Source organism: Carettochelys insculpta, chromosome 12 (genome assembly GCF_033958435.1).
Source record: "Carettochelys insculpta isolate YL-2023 chromosome 12, ASM3395843v1, whole genome shotgun sequence".
NCBI lineage: Eukaryota > Metazoa > Chordata > Testudines > Carettochelyidae > Carettochelys > Carettochelys insculpta.
In genome coordinates, this window is record NC_134148.1 from 9,444,920 (window position 1) to 9,459,187 (window position 14,268).

Sequence of the window (14,268 nt, forward strand, 5' to 3'; positions counted from 1 at the left end):
CTAAAAATTCCCATCCCGGTTCAAACCACGTGTTACTGTGTCTAATTTGAATATAAAAGAGAGTTCAGCAGCCTCTCTTTCCAAAGTGTTATGAAAATTCCCCTTCTAAGACGCAAATTATCAGGTCATTAACAGAATGGCTCACTCCATTAAAGTGATTGCTGACCAGTTTGTGGGTCAGGAGTGTTTTTATGTCTGTTTTATGGTTTGATATTAGGAAGAACTATTTCACTAGGAGGGTGGTGAAGCACTGGAATGTGTTACCTAGAGAGGTCGTGGAATGTCCATCCCTAGAGGTTTTTAAGTCCTGGCTTGACAAAATCCTGGCTGGGATGATTTGGTTACTGTCAGTCCTGCTTTGGGCAGGGGGCTGGACTCGATGACTTCCTGAGATCTCTTCCAGCTCTAGGAGTCTATGATTTGATGATTCCATATTCAGAAACACATTTTCATTTAAAAAAAAAAAAGCACCATGTCACAGGAGTGGTCAAAATTTTGCTAATGTAAACCTGGAAAGAACAGGGCTGCTGTTGCAGAAACATACATACCTGAGTAGTGCGAGGCACAAGGATACCTAGCAATAAATAACACTAAAGAAAAACAAGATTAGATATTAAGAAACAAACAAAAATGTATGCAGAGTACTTATTTATCTACAAGGTATTGTACACTGTAAACATACTGTATTTGCTGTACTTCTTCACATTTATTTTCACTATACTTTACTTATGGAAAATGTAACTAAAATTTACTATGGTTAAAATGCTGGTTATTTGAAAGTTTCAGGTGCTAGAATGCCAGATACAAAAGAGTTTATTGTAGCTTAAATGTTGAAGTTCGTCCAATTAAAAACCACACTCACCATTACCGTCTGCATTACTGTAAGACCTTTTACATTATAAAACTAGTCATCTTTAGACTTGGCAGAGGGATATCATCATGGCCTGCCCCTGGTATGACATTGTTTGGTTTGGGGTTTATTTTGGCTTGGGCATACTGTGGAAAGGATGGTTTCTCAATCTGGGGATTAGCACCACCACCCCAAGATGGCCAGAAATCTTTTCCACTCTTAGGCAAAGGTTGAGATTCCCTGACAGAAGGGCTCCTGAGAAACAGAGAGCATACCTTAGGAAAGGAGATTGAAGGAGCTTGGCATGTTTAGCCTGGCAAATTGAAGGCTGAGTGAGGATGTGATTACTGTCTATAAATACATTATACAGGGGTGGAGGGGTAAACACCAGGGAGCAAAAAGAGCTATATAAGCTGAAGGACACAAATGGCACGAGAACAAGGATATAAACTGGCCATGAATATTGAGGGTGCAAATTAAAAGAATGATTATAACCATGAGAGGAGTGAGGTTCTGGAAGGGCTTTCCAACAGGAATTGTTGGGGCAAACAACCTAACTAGTTTTAAGACTGAACTCGATAAATTAGTGAGCAGAATTATGTGACAGGGTTGCCTGCAACAGGAAAGGACTCAACATGACAACCCTGGAGGTCGCTTTCAGTCCTAAAGCTCTAACCAGATTAAAGCATGACTTTTTAACATGATGAAACCATGCTTTTTGCTGTCTTCACACTCAAAAAGAAACTATATTAAAAAATAGCTTGTCCACCACAGAGTTTCCAAATCATCCATAAAAGTGTTTATTTCTGGAGTGCAGAGCAACTTAAGTCATTCTCAAAAGGTAATTTTGACTTTTTCATCTTTGCATCCACTTGAACATAAGTCCCCCATTAGTTCGCTAGTGAAAATAACGGTTTCCATTGTTTTCCTAAGTGTATATAATTACAGGAAGATTGCTAGTGACAGCATCACATTTATTTGTCAAATTATACATGGCATTCCTTGGTAAATGAAGTGCCTTTAAATGATAGCTTGACAGTAGGTGTTACATGTGCTGGAATTAATGGAGACTTAGCCAGCTGGCCTCTATTTCACTTTGTGCAGTTCTAGATAATATGACATCACTGTCAGCAGCTCACGAGGAGCCCTCCGATTGTACCCTGGTAACACTATTCTGTTACACAATATGGGAAAGGAGGAGCAGTCGCTCCTACCACTTCATATAGAGTGGAGCAAGACAACTTAATAATTGATAACGGCAGGTGTGATCACCTACCTGGAAACCAGAGACAACCTGGAAGATGCTGCCTCAATTAGCTATGATGGGTCTGTTTTGCCCCCACTGGAAGGAGCAAGAACTTGGCCAAAATGATTCTTGGTGCATTAATTAAATGATTTTTCTTTGTGTCTAAAGAGCAAAAGTTACTTGCTTCACTCACTTGCTCTAATCAAATATCTAACAGGTCAGATATTATTACCTTGTTGCTAACTGAGAATGGAATGTATTTTACATTAAAAGGAAAGTAATTAAGAGCAAAAGCTTCATGCCAGCTTGATTAAGTTGAGCAAGTGCTGGGCGCAGGAGTGTGGTGGATTGGAGCAGGAGAAATCCTCCAGCCAGATCATGGAGCTGCACTGCTACCAGACTTAGTAAGGCTTTTGACAGACCAACATAACATGTCTATAAGCAAACTAGGGAAACATGGTCTTGATGAATTTACTACAAGTCTGTGCTGGAGAAAGATGCTGAATTAACAAAGCTGGTGACAGAGGAATTTTCTCTTTATACTCAGATTGGCACATGTCAGTTTGGGCAGTGTCAGGTTATGCTTTCCCACACCGCTTGATAACGTAGCTTGTCTTTCATCTCATGTTGGATCCTATAAGGTGCTGAGTACTCTGGCCACAATCCAGCAAAGTACTTAGGCACATGCTTAGCAAGTGCACTGATGGATAAAGGCCAGAGAGCTCAGAACTAACAGGAACGAATCTCTTGGAAGCTCGTTCATCTAGGTGTTCCTTTTCCATGGCCCATTTAGTTGCTGACCATTACTGAGACTCCACCACAGGCACCAGTTAGAAGAAATAAGAATTAGGGGATATTTGTGGTGTGGGCAGAAGTGCCAGTCCTCAGGAAAATGAAATCCATTCATATGAACGTGTGGAAACAGTGACTAAAATTGAACAGATGTGGTTGAACCAGACAGCTCTCAGAATCACCAGGAGCTCTGGGTTCTGTGCTCGGTGGTAGTCAGCTAGCTTTGTTTAAACAATTCTTGATTCTAACCTGCACCTATCTGATCCTTGTGCCAATGTGCTCTAGTGGCTGTATGTGAAGAAACAGGTTTGCTGGCTCGAAATACTTTCCTCTTGATCAGTTTCTAATCTAAAGCTATAAGCAAGCTTCACTGAACAAAGTGCTTAATTGTTCACAGGGCTAGCACAAACTCTGGGAATCTCTTAACTTAGGCTCTGTCTACATTAGTCCAGAAGATCACCTTGCTCAGGGTTGATTTTCCGGGGTTTGATTTTTCATGTCTGGTGGGGGATGTGTGAAATTCACCTTTTGGGGTTGCAGTTGACTCCAAGACGCAACAAGTAAGGAGGTCAATGGGAGAACGTCACCCTTCTTCAGTAAGGAAGTCCAGATAAATTGCTTGCAGCTATGTTGATTCTAGCTACGCAATTGCTGTGGTTAGAATTGCATATCTGTGGTCAATTTGTTCCCCCTAGTATGGACACATAGTCCTAAAATGGACTGAGATGGGACTTGCTCTGTCTGGTAATTGGGGCTGTGACAACTTGGGTCATGGAGAGCAACTTGAAATTGTTACCTCATAGTTTGTTTATACCACTGAGCCTGCCTACCTGCCCTCTGGGATACTCAGAACCTTGCTTTGCAGAGCTAGAAAATCTGGTCTCCCCGAGCCAAGGCATAAAGTTGGGGTCCCAGGCCATAGCAGAGCTTCACAGATGCTGAGTGCAGCTCAGTTCTGAAAATGCCCCTTCATAGGGCCTTGACAGAGCACCGTGGTACACAGCTGCAGCAGGACCAGACCCCCTCAACTAAAACTGCCTCACTGAGCATGAACTCATAAGATGTTTGACTCTTATATTAATCCACATCTGTTGCCTATCCCTTGGTGGCAGTCAGCGAGCTCCGCTTTGAAACTCAGTAAGTTATCTCCAGCTGTTCAATTACTTGTCTCTCCTAGTGCTATTGGGAAAGTGGAGTAGTTTATAAGCTCATTGGGGCAGGGAACATATTTTTGTTCTGTGTTTGTGCGGTGCCTACCACAATGAAGTCCTGGTCCATGACTAGGGCTCATAAGAGCTTCCACAATATAAATAATTATGAATAGTAACAACTCTCTATTTAGATTGCTGAATATATTTTGCAGTAAAATTTAAAAGTTGAGAGATTCCCTCAAGACCATTTATTGCATGTTTTTGGCACAGAGCTTTTCTTATTGGCTATGGTTACACTACAGTGATCTGTCTACAGAAGTTGCTGTCAGAAGAGATGTTCCCTCAAAACTTCTGTTGGCAGAGTGCATCCACACATAAAAGCAGATCGATCTTTTGATGAGCTCTGTGGACAAAAGGGCCCCCAGAGCATCTACACAGCTTTTTTGTCGTCATTTTCTGTTGACAAAATGCATTTTGTGTGTGCACTCTCCATGAGTTTTGTCTACAAAATGCCAGTTTTGTCTACAAAACTCGCTAGTGTAACCATAGCCATTGGCCTTAGTGTCCTTCCTGGTCTGGTCATCTCACGGTTCTGGGGTTTGCCTGAGCAATGCCACATGTAGCCCAGATAGCAGACGTGATATGCGTTCTGATGTTTCAAGCCATCAATAAATAAAACTCTTCTGACAGCTGTGTCCTCAGTTTTAGTAAAGTTCATATTCCTGTTATTTTACAGCCTATGTTTCCTAATAACCCCTTGTGATCCAAAACCGGTCTATGCATACGGTTACCTTCTTCCCAGGAACGTAGAAGCCTTTTTCTTGAAGCTGATTCTGTATCTGTCTAGTACAGTAATGTGTTTTCTTTTTTAACAGGATTGCACCTTCTTCACTCGCAAAGAAATCCTGCGGTAAGCAGATCATGTTCCATTTTTCCTTCATAATTTGTACGGAAAGGGCCAAATTCTGCTCTCCTCACTCATGTGACAAAACCCAGTAAGCCCCTGGGACTACTCATGTGAGTAAATGAGCACAGGATTCAGTCCTGAATGTACCTATAATGCACAAATGTATGCACTCGTCTGTATTCTTCTAGCTAGGGCAGGTGTGAGCAAACTTTTTATGTGGGGTCCTACTTTTCATCCCAGCAATTAGTGGGGCCCCCAACCCCACTGATATGATCCAAACTGACAGAAATTTCGATTATGTTCATATGGGGGGGAATCTTTCAATACATGTAAGAAAATAAGTCTGTAGAATGTAAAAACTATTAATCAGTATATAAATGTAAATACCCAGACATACAAACTAATACATTTGAACATTTTTAATGAGATGGATGTGCCTGAGACCTGGCATCTAATTGTGTTGCACCTCCTCCCCCTTGGGATTTCACTCCCTACCCCCGAGGGAGCCTGCCACACACCTTGCTTAGCCCTGAGCTACAGAATCAGTTCGGCAAATGTTCCTTTTTATAATACTGTTACATTGCCAAGAAGGGTGACAGCAAAAAAACCCCAAACTCTTCCCAGGGAAGCTCAGGGAAGTCTTTTTTTTTTTAAATTAAAGGACGAATTGTCCTGTACTGGGCTTTCCCCCTCACAGCCTCAGGGACGTGTGGGCAGCTGCCACTTCCCCAGGGTTCCCAGGGAGGCTGGCAGCTGAGGCTTCCTCCAGGCTCCTGGGAAGTGGTGATGTCTGCCGTTTCCCCAGACTCCCAGGGGGCACTGGCAGCTGCTGCCTCCTTCCCGGCTCCCTGGGGTTGGGAGGAGCCATCCCTCCCCTGCCATGCGTAGTCCCAGGGACAGGGAGATATGCTCACCCTATACCAACTTGTACTGTCACCTAAAAGAACTTTGTATTTGCTGAACATTAAAGGCCTCATCCTTTCCTGTTAATGAAAGTTTTGCCATAGACTTTAGCATGAGCTGGACAGGTGTGGTCTGACTTGCAGTAACATGAAGATGTATTCACTTATTGATGGCTTTTAAGTTTTCATGAAGATTTCAGGACCAAATCCCATCCTTCTGAAATAGGGAAAAATCTCATTGACTTCAAGGGGGTGTTTGCCTGCTTCAGTAGTGCAGGACCAAGCTGTACTGTGATCATCTGCAAGAAACAGCAGATAAAATGTTGTTGCCTTTGCAAATGTTAGGAGCTGTGCTGAGCTCAGGAACAAATGTGCTTCTTGTGGAAACATACTTTGCTTTTGCTTGTGTCTGTAAAACTCAGAGGGTCAAATGCTTAATGAGTTTTAACCCAAAAAAAAAGCTCCATCATGGCAGCACAGCTCTTGGGAAAATGGATTATCCCACTGTGAACAGAGGAAGAGATGCAGTTCTGGCCTGGGCTTCACCAAAGCCACTGAGGGATGCACCAACTTAAGCTGGGGCTGAATGTGTCTCAGGTCTCTGCTGTTTGTAATGTGTTATCTAAATTACCGCAAGTACTGGGGGAGTGTTTTGTAATGTGCATTGGGTAGATTATGCTAGCTGTGATCGTGTGTGCAAGGGAGTGGATGTAAGGGCCAGAGAAACCTGGAAATGTGTACAAAAAGTAGTTCTAAGCTTGTGCCAACAGGCACACGCATCTCCTCAAATTTTCGCTGCACCAGGGATAGCAGCTGCTATGCTCTCTCACCTTAGTCCCCGGACTTTGAACCTTTCTCCGACGGAGCTTTCCCTGGAGAGCCTGCTGCGGGGATTAGGCAACTGTACACCATTCCATTCCAAGGGCTGTGGCTAAAAATTATCTCACAAGTTGTGATTTGCTGTAGGCGTGGCTTGTAACTGCTTTGACCAAGCATTCCTCTCCAGCTGTGCACCCCCAGGAACAATAGGTTGTCATTACTGCAGGAAAGACATGTCAGTTCTGTGTTCAGTGTGCCCTCAGGGCTGTAACAAGGGTGAGACAAGAGCCTCAGTCACCAAACCTCAGGCAGCACACTTAAGTGGTTGGGCAGCTCCGTCCAAGCTGCATGTGGCTCTTTAAGAGCCATTTGTAGCTCCTTATGCTGCTAGCAGCTGCTGCTGCTGTGGGGCCAAAGGTGACTGCACCTCCAGCTTGGGCTGGGGGCCACTGGCAGCAGCCACCACCACTGGCAGCATAACAAGCTGCAAATGGCTCTTCAAGAGCCACATGCAGCTTGGACAGAGCTGCCCAGATGACTAATTGTGCCCCCCAAGGTCACCCTGCCCTGGCTGCAGCTGTTGTGGACACTTGTGGAGCTGCCACCCTGGCCCAGGAACTTGCCAGCTGGGCTTGGTGTCAGGCGACTGCTGGGTCAATGGGGTCTGGGGAGAAGCTGGGTTTGGTGGACTGGGGTGAACATAGAGGGGAGGAGCAGGCTGGGGTCAGTCTACCCCTGCCACTCCCTCCTCTTTATCTCCACTACCTGTTGCCCCAGCTACCCTTCCCGCACTGATCCATAGAGGGTGCAGCTTGCTCAGCCAGCCCTCCCAGCTGCAGCCCAGCTGTCTGGGTTCCAGTCTGCGCAGCAAGCATGAAGGGGAAGCAGGCACCAGTGTCACCTGAGCTGCCTCCTGCTGGGTGTGGCTGATGCCTCTTCCTGTGGCTCACTTTATCTCCCTGCCTCCTTGTCTGTATGATCAATCAGTTGGGACTCAGGCCTGTGAAGGAACCATGCAGGCACAGTGGGGTTCAGCTGGCACAGTGAGGTTCAAATAACTGCTTACTTGGGGTCTCAAAATATAAGGCCTACTCACCGCCCTCCCCACCCCACCCCGCTGCTCCGGCTGACTGTTAAACAGAGAACACACTGAGCGCCATGGGTGTGCTGATGTACTATTTACAGAGATTTGACCCAGTTTTTACAGCCCAGTGCCTAATACTTATTCCCTGGGGTATTGCAAGTGGTTTGCAAAGAGCAACAAAGAGTGAAAGCCCTCTGTTGTCACCTTCTCTTTCTCTCTCCACATGCCAGATAACGCAGTGGCTTTGTAAACCCAGGGCTGTAAGTTCAATCCTTGAGGGGCCTTTCAAGGTTCTGGGGCTGGTTAGATTTAAAAAAGTGTGTCAGAGGTAGTGCTTGGTCCTGCTGTGAGTGCAGGGGACTGGGCTTGATGACCTTTCATGGTCCCTTCCAGTTCTTTGAGATATGTATATCTCCTTGATAGAGTTTTCTTTGGGAGTGAGAAAGGATGTGAGGACATCTGGATGGCTCAGCTACCAGCACATCCTCCCCTAAAAAAGGCAATTCTGACAGTTTGATGTTATTTATTAAGGACTGTCTCGCATTCCCATGCATTGCCGGTCTGGAAGTATTGATTCTGTAACAGAATTTGCAAAAATGGCTCTTCTCTCTATTTCAGTTGCAGACCCCTGACCTAGGCTCTGGGGTGGGAAGTGCCCCCCTCACTAGAGCCAATATACAGAGAACAGTCTTACACTTCTCTGCAGGGTGCCACCTGGGAACAGAGCTCAATCCCTTCTTTGCCTGAATCTCTCAAACAAATTATCTGTCCTGGCAGGGTCATTCTGATAGACCAAATGTCTAATTTCTGTCTCCCCACCTGGATAATGCACTTTCTCTGCAACTGTAATTCGAGCCAGCCAGCTCGCTTGGTGCTCAGTGAGCCTCCTGCCCTGCCCATTTCTCCTGGGCAGGCCGGGTGCTCTCCTCAGCTGCATCTGCCTTGCCATGTTTTGCACCTACTCTTTAACCTCCAGACAGATTTTATACAGCTGGTGTCTTCAGGTCCTGGGCAGGCCTGAGGCCCTCGTAACTATAATAAATAAGTATGGTTTTGTTATTTATTATTTCCCCTTTTTCTATAAAATAACTACTATGAACTTATAAACATGAGATGGTGCAATTTTTATTCTTGTCTCAGGTGCAAAGTCAGCTAGTTACAGCACTGTGTACCCGATGCAGATAAAATAAAAATTCTGTGTCCGGTCAGTTCTGCGGAAGAACAGTAACTTTGGCAATAAAAGAAATTGTCACAATTTCTGTCGAGGAGTGAAGTAGGCATCAAATTAATGAATAAATTCTAATGTAAGCATTAAAGGTTGTTCAGTGGTATTCCTGTGAGTTTCACACCAGCCCTGAGAGTTGTATACTGGGCAGATAGTGTACAGGGGGTCCTCGTTGTAAGTCTAGGTCATCTTCCTAAATAATGCAGCTTGTAGTGAAACAGCTTATAAAGGGCAATTAATATCCTTAAGGAATAATGTGATTAGCTTGAGATATGTTCCCAACACTTGCAGTTCACACACATATGGTACATATAATTTCCCTATAACCCACAAAAAACAATAAATACAAATAGAGTAGTCATAAATAAATGGATAAATAAATAATAAATGAAGAATAATGAAGAATAATAAGATACACAAATAAATACATAGAAAAAGATAAGCCCCGCCAGCTCCCCACAGCTCTCTGTTGGCTCCCCGCCTATCCCCACTAGCTCCCTGCTGACTCCCCGCAGTTCTCTGCTGCTCCCCCAGCTACCTGCCAGCTCCCTGCTGGTCCCCCATGACTTCAGGGCTCACTTCCAGGGCCTCTGCACTACAGTCCCTGCCACCTGGGCACTACAAAGCTCCGCTATGTTCCTGGCTTTTGGTCCCTTGGCAACCTAAATGATTTAAGTGCGGATCAGTATGACTTCTAATGAATCTGCTTTCCTGAATTACTTAACAACATATATGCAAAATGACTTACACCAAAGTAACTTATAATGAGGACCCCCTGTATAGCACATATCTAGCTTATAGTTTCCTGTGAAAATTCAGGGAGTTATACTGACATGGCAGAAGTGTGTCATCAAAAGCTCTGTAAAAGTCAGTTGATGTTGCATTCCTATTGCAAAGGTTAATTTGATTCTTATGTGCAGACATGCACACTTTCATATGCATCTATAAAATGAACTGAAGTCTTTTCCATCTATGGAACTCAGAGAACTTTACAAACATTAATGAATTAACTGTAATTGGACTACGTTCTTGGGAGGAAAGTAATTATGCTGGTCGCCATTGTAGACAGGAAAAATGTATGGACAGAGAAGGTACGTGATGTGCTGTGTTTTATATAGAAAGCCTGTAGTCAGGATGGGAAGTCTGTGGTCAAGGAAAAGTTAGGACTAACATACCCCTCTGGGTCTTTGATCTCATAGACCATTCTCAGCAGCAAAAAAAAAAAAAAAGAGATGGAGATACACATCTCCTGGAACTGGAAGGGACCTCTAGTCCAGTCCCCTGCCTGGACCAAGCACCATCCCTGGCATCTATTTGCCCCTAAATGGCCTCCTCAGGGATTGAGTTTATAACCCCAGGGGTAGCACGCCAATGCACAAACCACTGTGCTATCCCTCCCCCTAGATTGATCATTCCTATGTTGAGGAAGGAGGTCAGGAGGACAGTGTCTGGAGAAGAAAAGACCAGAAAGACTTACTTAATTTCTGAGGATACTAAGAAACATTGATCTGGGAGAAGGTTCTGAACTCTTTAATAAGGTATAGTCTGTGACATGAAGACTGCAGGTTGTTATAGCAGGCATTCTTCTGATAGGTGATACAAAGCTGAGTGGTTTACATTCAGGGTTTTGGTCAGTTGTGAGTTCCAATTTCATAGACATTTTAACAGAAGATCTGATTATTTGACCCTGTTTTTAGGTGTGATGATTTGCCAAGTCTGATTCAATGCCATCTTGCTCTACGAAATAATTTCTCTCTCCTATCAGTCAATTTCTGAGGGCATAATGGCAACTCTCTATAAGAGAACCAGTAGCCCAACAGAAGCATTGACATCATCACAGGCAAATATGGGATGAATTTCTGCTAACTACCCCTGGTTCAGGGCACGCAGGCCACACAGGAAAAATTGCAGGCCAACGAGAAATTCAGCATACGTGAATTAGAGATCTGACTCTTCTTAGGTGATAATCAGTACCAACACGGAAACTAAATTTGTGGCAAGAATTTAATATTTGGAAAAAAACAAATGTAGGCACAAAAATATGGAATTGCAGCAAAGAAAGGAATTGAAGATAAATTCATATTCTAAACTCCTAAGGCTGAATGTGCAGAAGATTTCTTTTTCTGACCAGAAAGAAACTGATTTAGACCCAGCCCCTCTCAGCCCTGCATCAATGTCCAGTTTATTTCCATGGTCTGTACTCTGAGCCACAATGTCAGCTATGTCAAATCCAGACTCACTGCAGAGTAGGAAGAGAAAGGTGGTTCTAAGTCACTTTTGTGCTTCCAATTCTGAGTATTCTGGGGCCAAAATGACCCCCAGCATAATTTAGAGCTGCCTCTGGTGTGACGGGGCCTTCAGCCCTGTGCCTCTTCTGAGGGGGTTATGCCTCATAAACCGGCCTCTTGCCAGTAGTCGTCAGTGACTTAATCCACAGTCCAGCCCCAGCTTCTGGGGCAGTCTAGCCCTCGGGCCCAGAAAATACCATCCGCTCTCAGAACAGTCAGGCTTTGCAGCCTGGTTGCTCCTTCACTCAGGCCCACTGGCCAGGTCGCTCCCTCAGGGTTAGAGCATGGGGCCAGACCAGGGGAACCGCTTTCTGGAGCCAGCACTTTTGTGTAATTGTGGGGGGAAAAAAAATTTCAGTTCCTAGCAAGAAATGGCCACTTATGTTTTTAAGCTAATCCTTGATAAAGGAGTGCTGGGGTTACAGGAAGGCTACTCCGCCATTTGTAAGTTGGACTATTAACAACCTTAAAAGTATCACTGGCACTTGGCCTGCACATAGAATTCAAAAGATGAAATTTGGGCATGCTGCCTCAAAAGGTTTGCTGACCCCTGATTTAGAACTTGCATGGTCTCTTTACTGCTTGTGGCACAGGTCTGAGTAATATGTGGCTTCATGAAATTTAAACGAGCACAGTAATGACTGAGAATCTCACATGTAACTGGATTAGAAAGAGACAAGGTAAGCGTGTAGGGCCAGCTGTTTCTCCTGCTGATCCATCAGTGCTGTCAGCACTGCATGTCTGGCCGGCACTGCCTGCCTACTGCACATGCTCCACCCCTCAGGGTCCTCTGCTGCTTTACCCCTTTGCTCCCCGATACCCCTTGCTCCTCCATATGCCCACAGGTGGGAAGTATCCTGTTCCCCGTGATGTTCAGAGAAGCAGCAACTAGTCAGAGCTCTTTCAGCTCACCAACAGCCTGGCTGGCTGGCTCCCTCCTTCCTGTTCCTCCACTGCCTCTAAGTGGGCCATCACCCTGGAAAGTCCAAGACCCTCCAGTCCAGGGATCTAGCCAGGAGGAACCAAGCCCACCATGTGCCAAATTCCAAGTAGAGATCATGGTTAATATGCTATTGTAGGGGACATCCAAATTAAAATTCCTGTCAGGTGTCTATACAAAAATGTTTCTGCAAAAGCAACTAAACAGCTGCCGAAATAGTTAAAATGGTATAGGTTCACATGCTTATATTATTTACAAGCTCATTTGAGCAATTCTTTGAGTTTTTATTGATTACATATCCATCAGATGTGCTATTTGCTGATGTGGCAAGCAATTGCATCCATCCTTTGTATGGCTAAATGATTAATGTTGTTCTGCTCCAGCTGGCTGATTGAACCCACAACCAATCTCACTGCACTGACAGGCAGTTGTTAGTGGTAATGAATCTTTGTAGTGACAATGAAGTAATTTGTTCAGTAGAAGCCTCCCTTGTGTTGTAAACATAAGCTGTCTCTTTGATCCATTGCCTGATTTGTTGCATTATGGCATTGGCTAGGTCTCTGGTCCCTCTTACACTGACTGGGTCCCCTCCTACAAAAATACATGTGTGGGCAGTTTCTAGGCTCAGGAGGTTTTCTCCTGATGACTGTGAATTATAATAATATTCTACTTTCTGGGGCTCCATAATAATCTTGATTTCTTAAAAAAAAATTACTTAGCCTTTGATTTTAGCAAGGCCTCTTTGCAGTGATCCCTGTTAACATAATGTGACCTTAGGACTTTTCTCCACCCCACTACACAGTTTCAGGAATTGATACAAGGCTGTCAATTTATCACGTTTGCTTAGAGGCAATGAATCAGCCTGTGAGTGCTCTCCTGTCAACTCTGATACTTCACCAATTCAAGAAGAGTAGGCAGAGTGAATGGGAGAACATCAACTGTCAACCTTACTGCATGAAGGACACTGCAGTAAGTAGGTCTGAGTATGTCAACTTCCACTTCACGTTGCTGGTGTTGCATGTCTTAGATTGATTGGGCAGAGGAGATGTAGTGTAGACCAAACCTGAGTAGCACAAGCTGGAAAGTATTGCTGGCATGTTTGATCTTTCTAGAAGGAAAGTCTAAAACATCATTTGTAGAAGACATGATAGGTTTCTTCTTATGGTGGTTGTCATTTGTCTCAATAAACCATTTTTACATGCAGGAATGTGTTTCAGTGGTCATCCACTTTGGTACCAAATGACTGGAAGATGGCCAATATAACACCAATATTTAAAAAAGGCTCTAGAGGAGATCCTGGCAATTATAGACCGATAAGTTTAACATCAGTACCAGGCAAATTAGTAGAAACACTAGTAAAGAATAAAATTGCAAGGCACGTAGAAGAGCACGAATTGTTGGGCAAAAGTCAGCATGGTTTCTGCAGAGGGAAGTCGTGTCTAGCTAATCTATTAGAATTCTTTGAAGGGGTTAATAAACATGCGGACAAGGGGCACCCAGTGGACATAATATACCTAGATTTCCAGAAAGCCTTTGACGCGGTCCCACACCAAAGGCTTTTATGTAAATTAGGTGGTCATGGGATAGGAGGAAAGATCCTTTCATGGATCGGGAATTGGTTAAAAGACAGAAAACAAAGGGTGGGAATAAATGGTAAATTTTCACAATGGAGGAGGGTAACTAGTGGTGTTCCCCAGGGGTCAGTCCTGGGACCGATCCTGTTCAACTTGTTCATCAATGATCTAGAAAATGAGGTAAGCAGTGAGGTGGCAAAGTTTGCAGATGACACCAAGTTGTTCAGGACAGTCAAAACCAAAAGGGATTGTGAAGAACTACAAAAAGATCTCAGCAAACTGAGTGATTGGGCAGCAAAATGGCAAATGAAATTTAATGTGGGTAAGTGTAAGGTAATGCATGTTGGAAAAAATAACCCAAATTACACGTACTACATGATGGGGTCAAATTTAGCTACGACAGATCAGGAAAGGGATCTTGGAGTTATAGTGGATAGTTCTCTGAAGACATCCACGCAGTGTGCAGCGGCAGTTAGTAAGGCAAATAGGA

General features: G+C 44.1%; 1 protein-coding gene across 1 annotated transcript in view; it reads left to right on the top strand.

Moving 5' to 3' along the window:
* Positions 1 to 14,268, top strand: part of CIB2 (calcium and integrin binding family member 2) — a 150,690-nt gene that overhangs the window by 18,080 nt on the left and 118,342 nt on the right. The window contains exon 2 of the mRNA XM_075006833.1: positions 4,915 to 4,949. Within this exon, the coding sequence (XP_074862934.1) occupies positions 4,915 to 4,949 (35 nt within the window). The remainder of the gene's footprint in view (positions 1 to 4,914; positions 4,950 to 14,268) is intronic.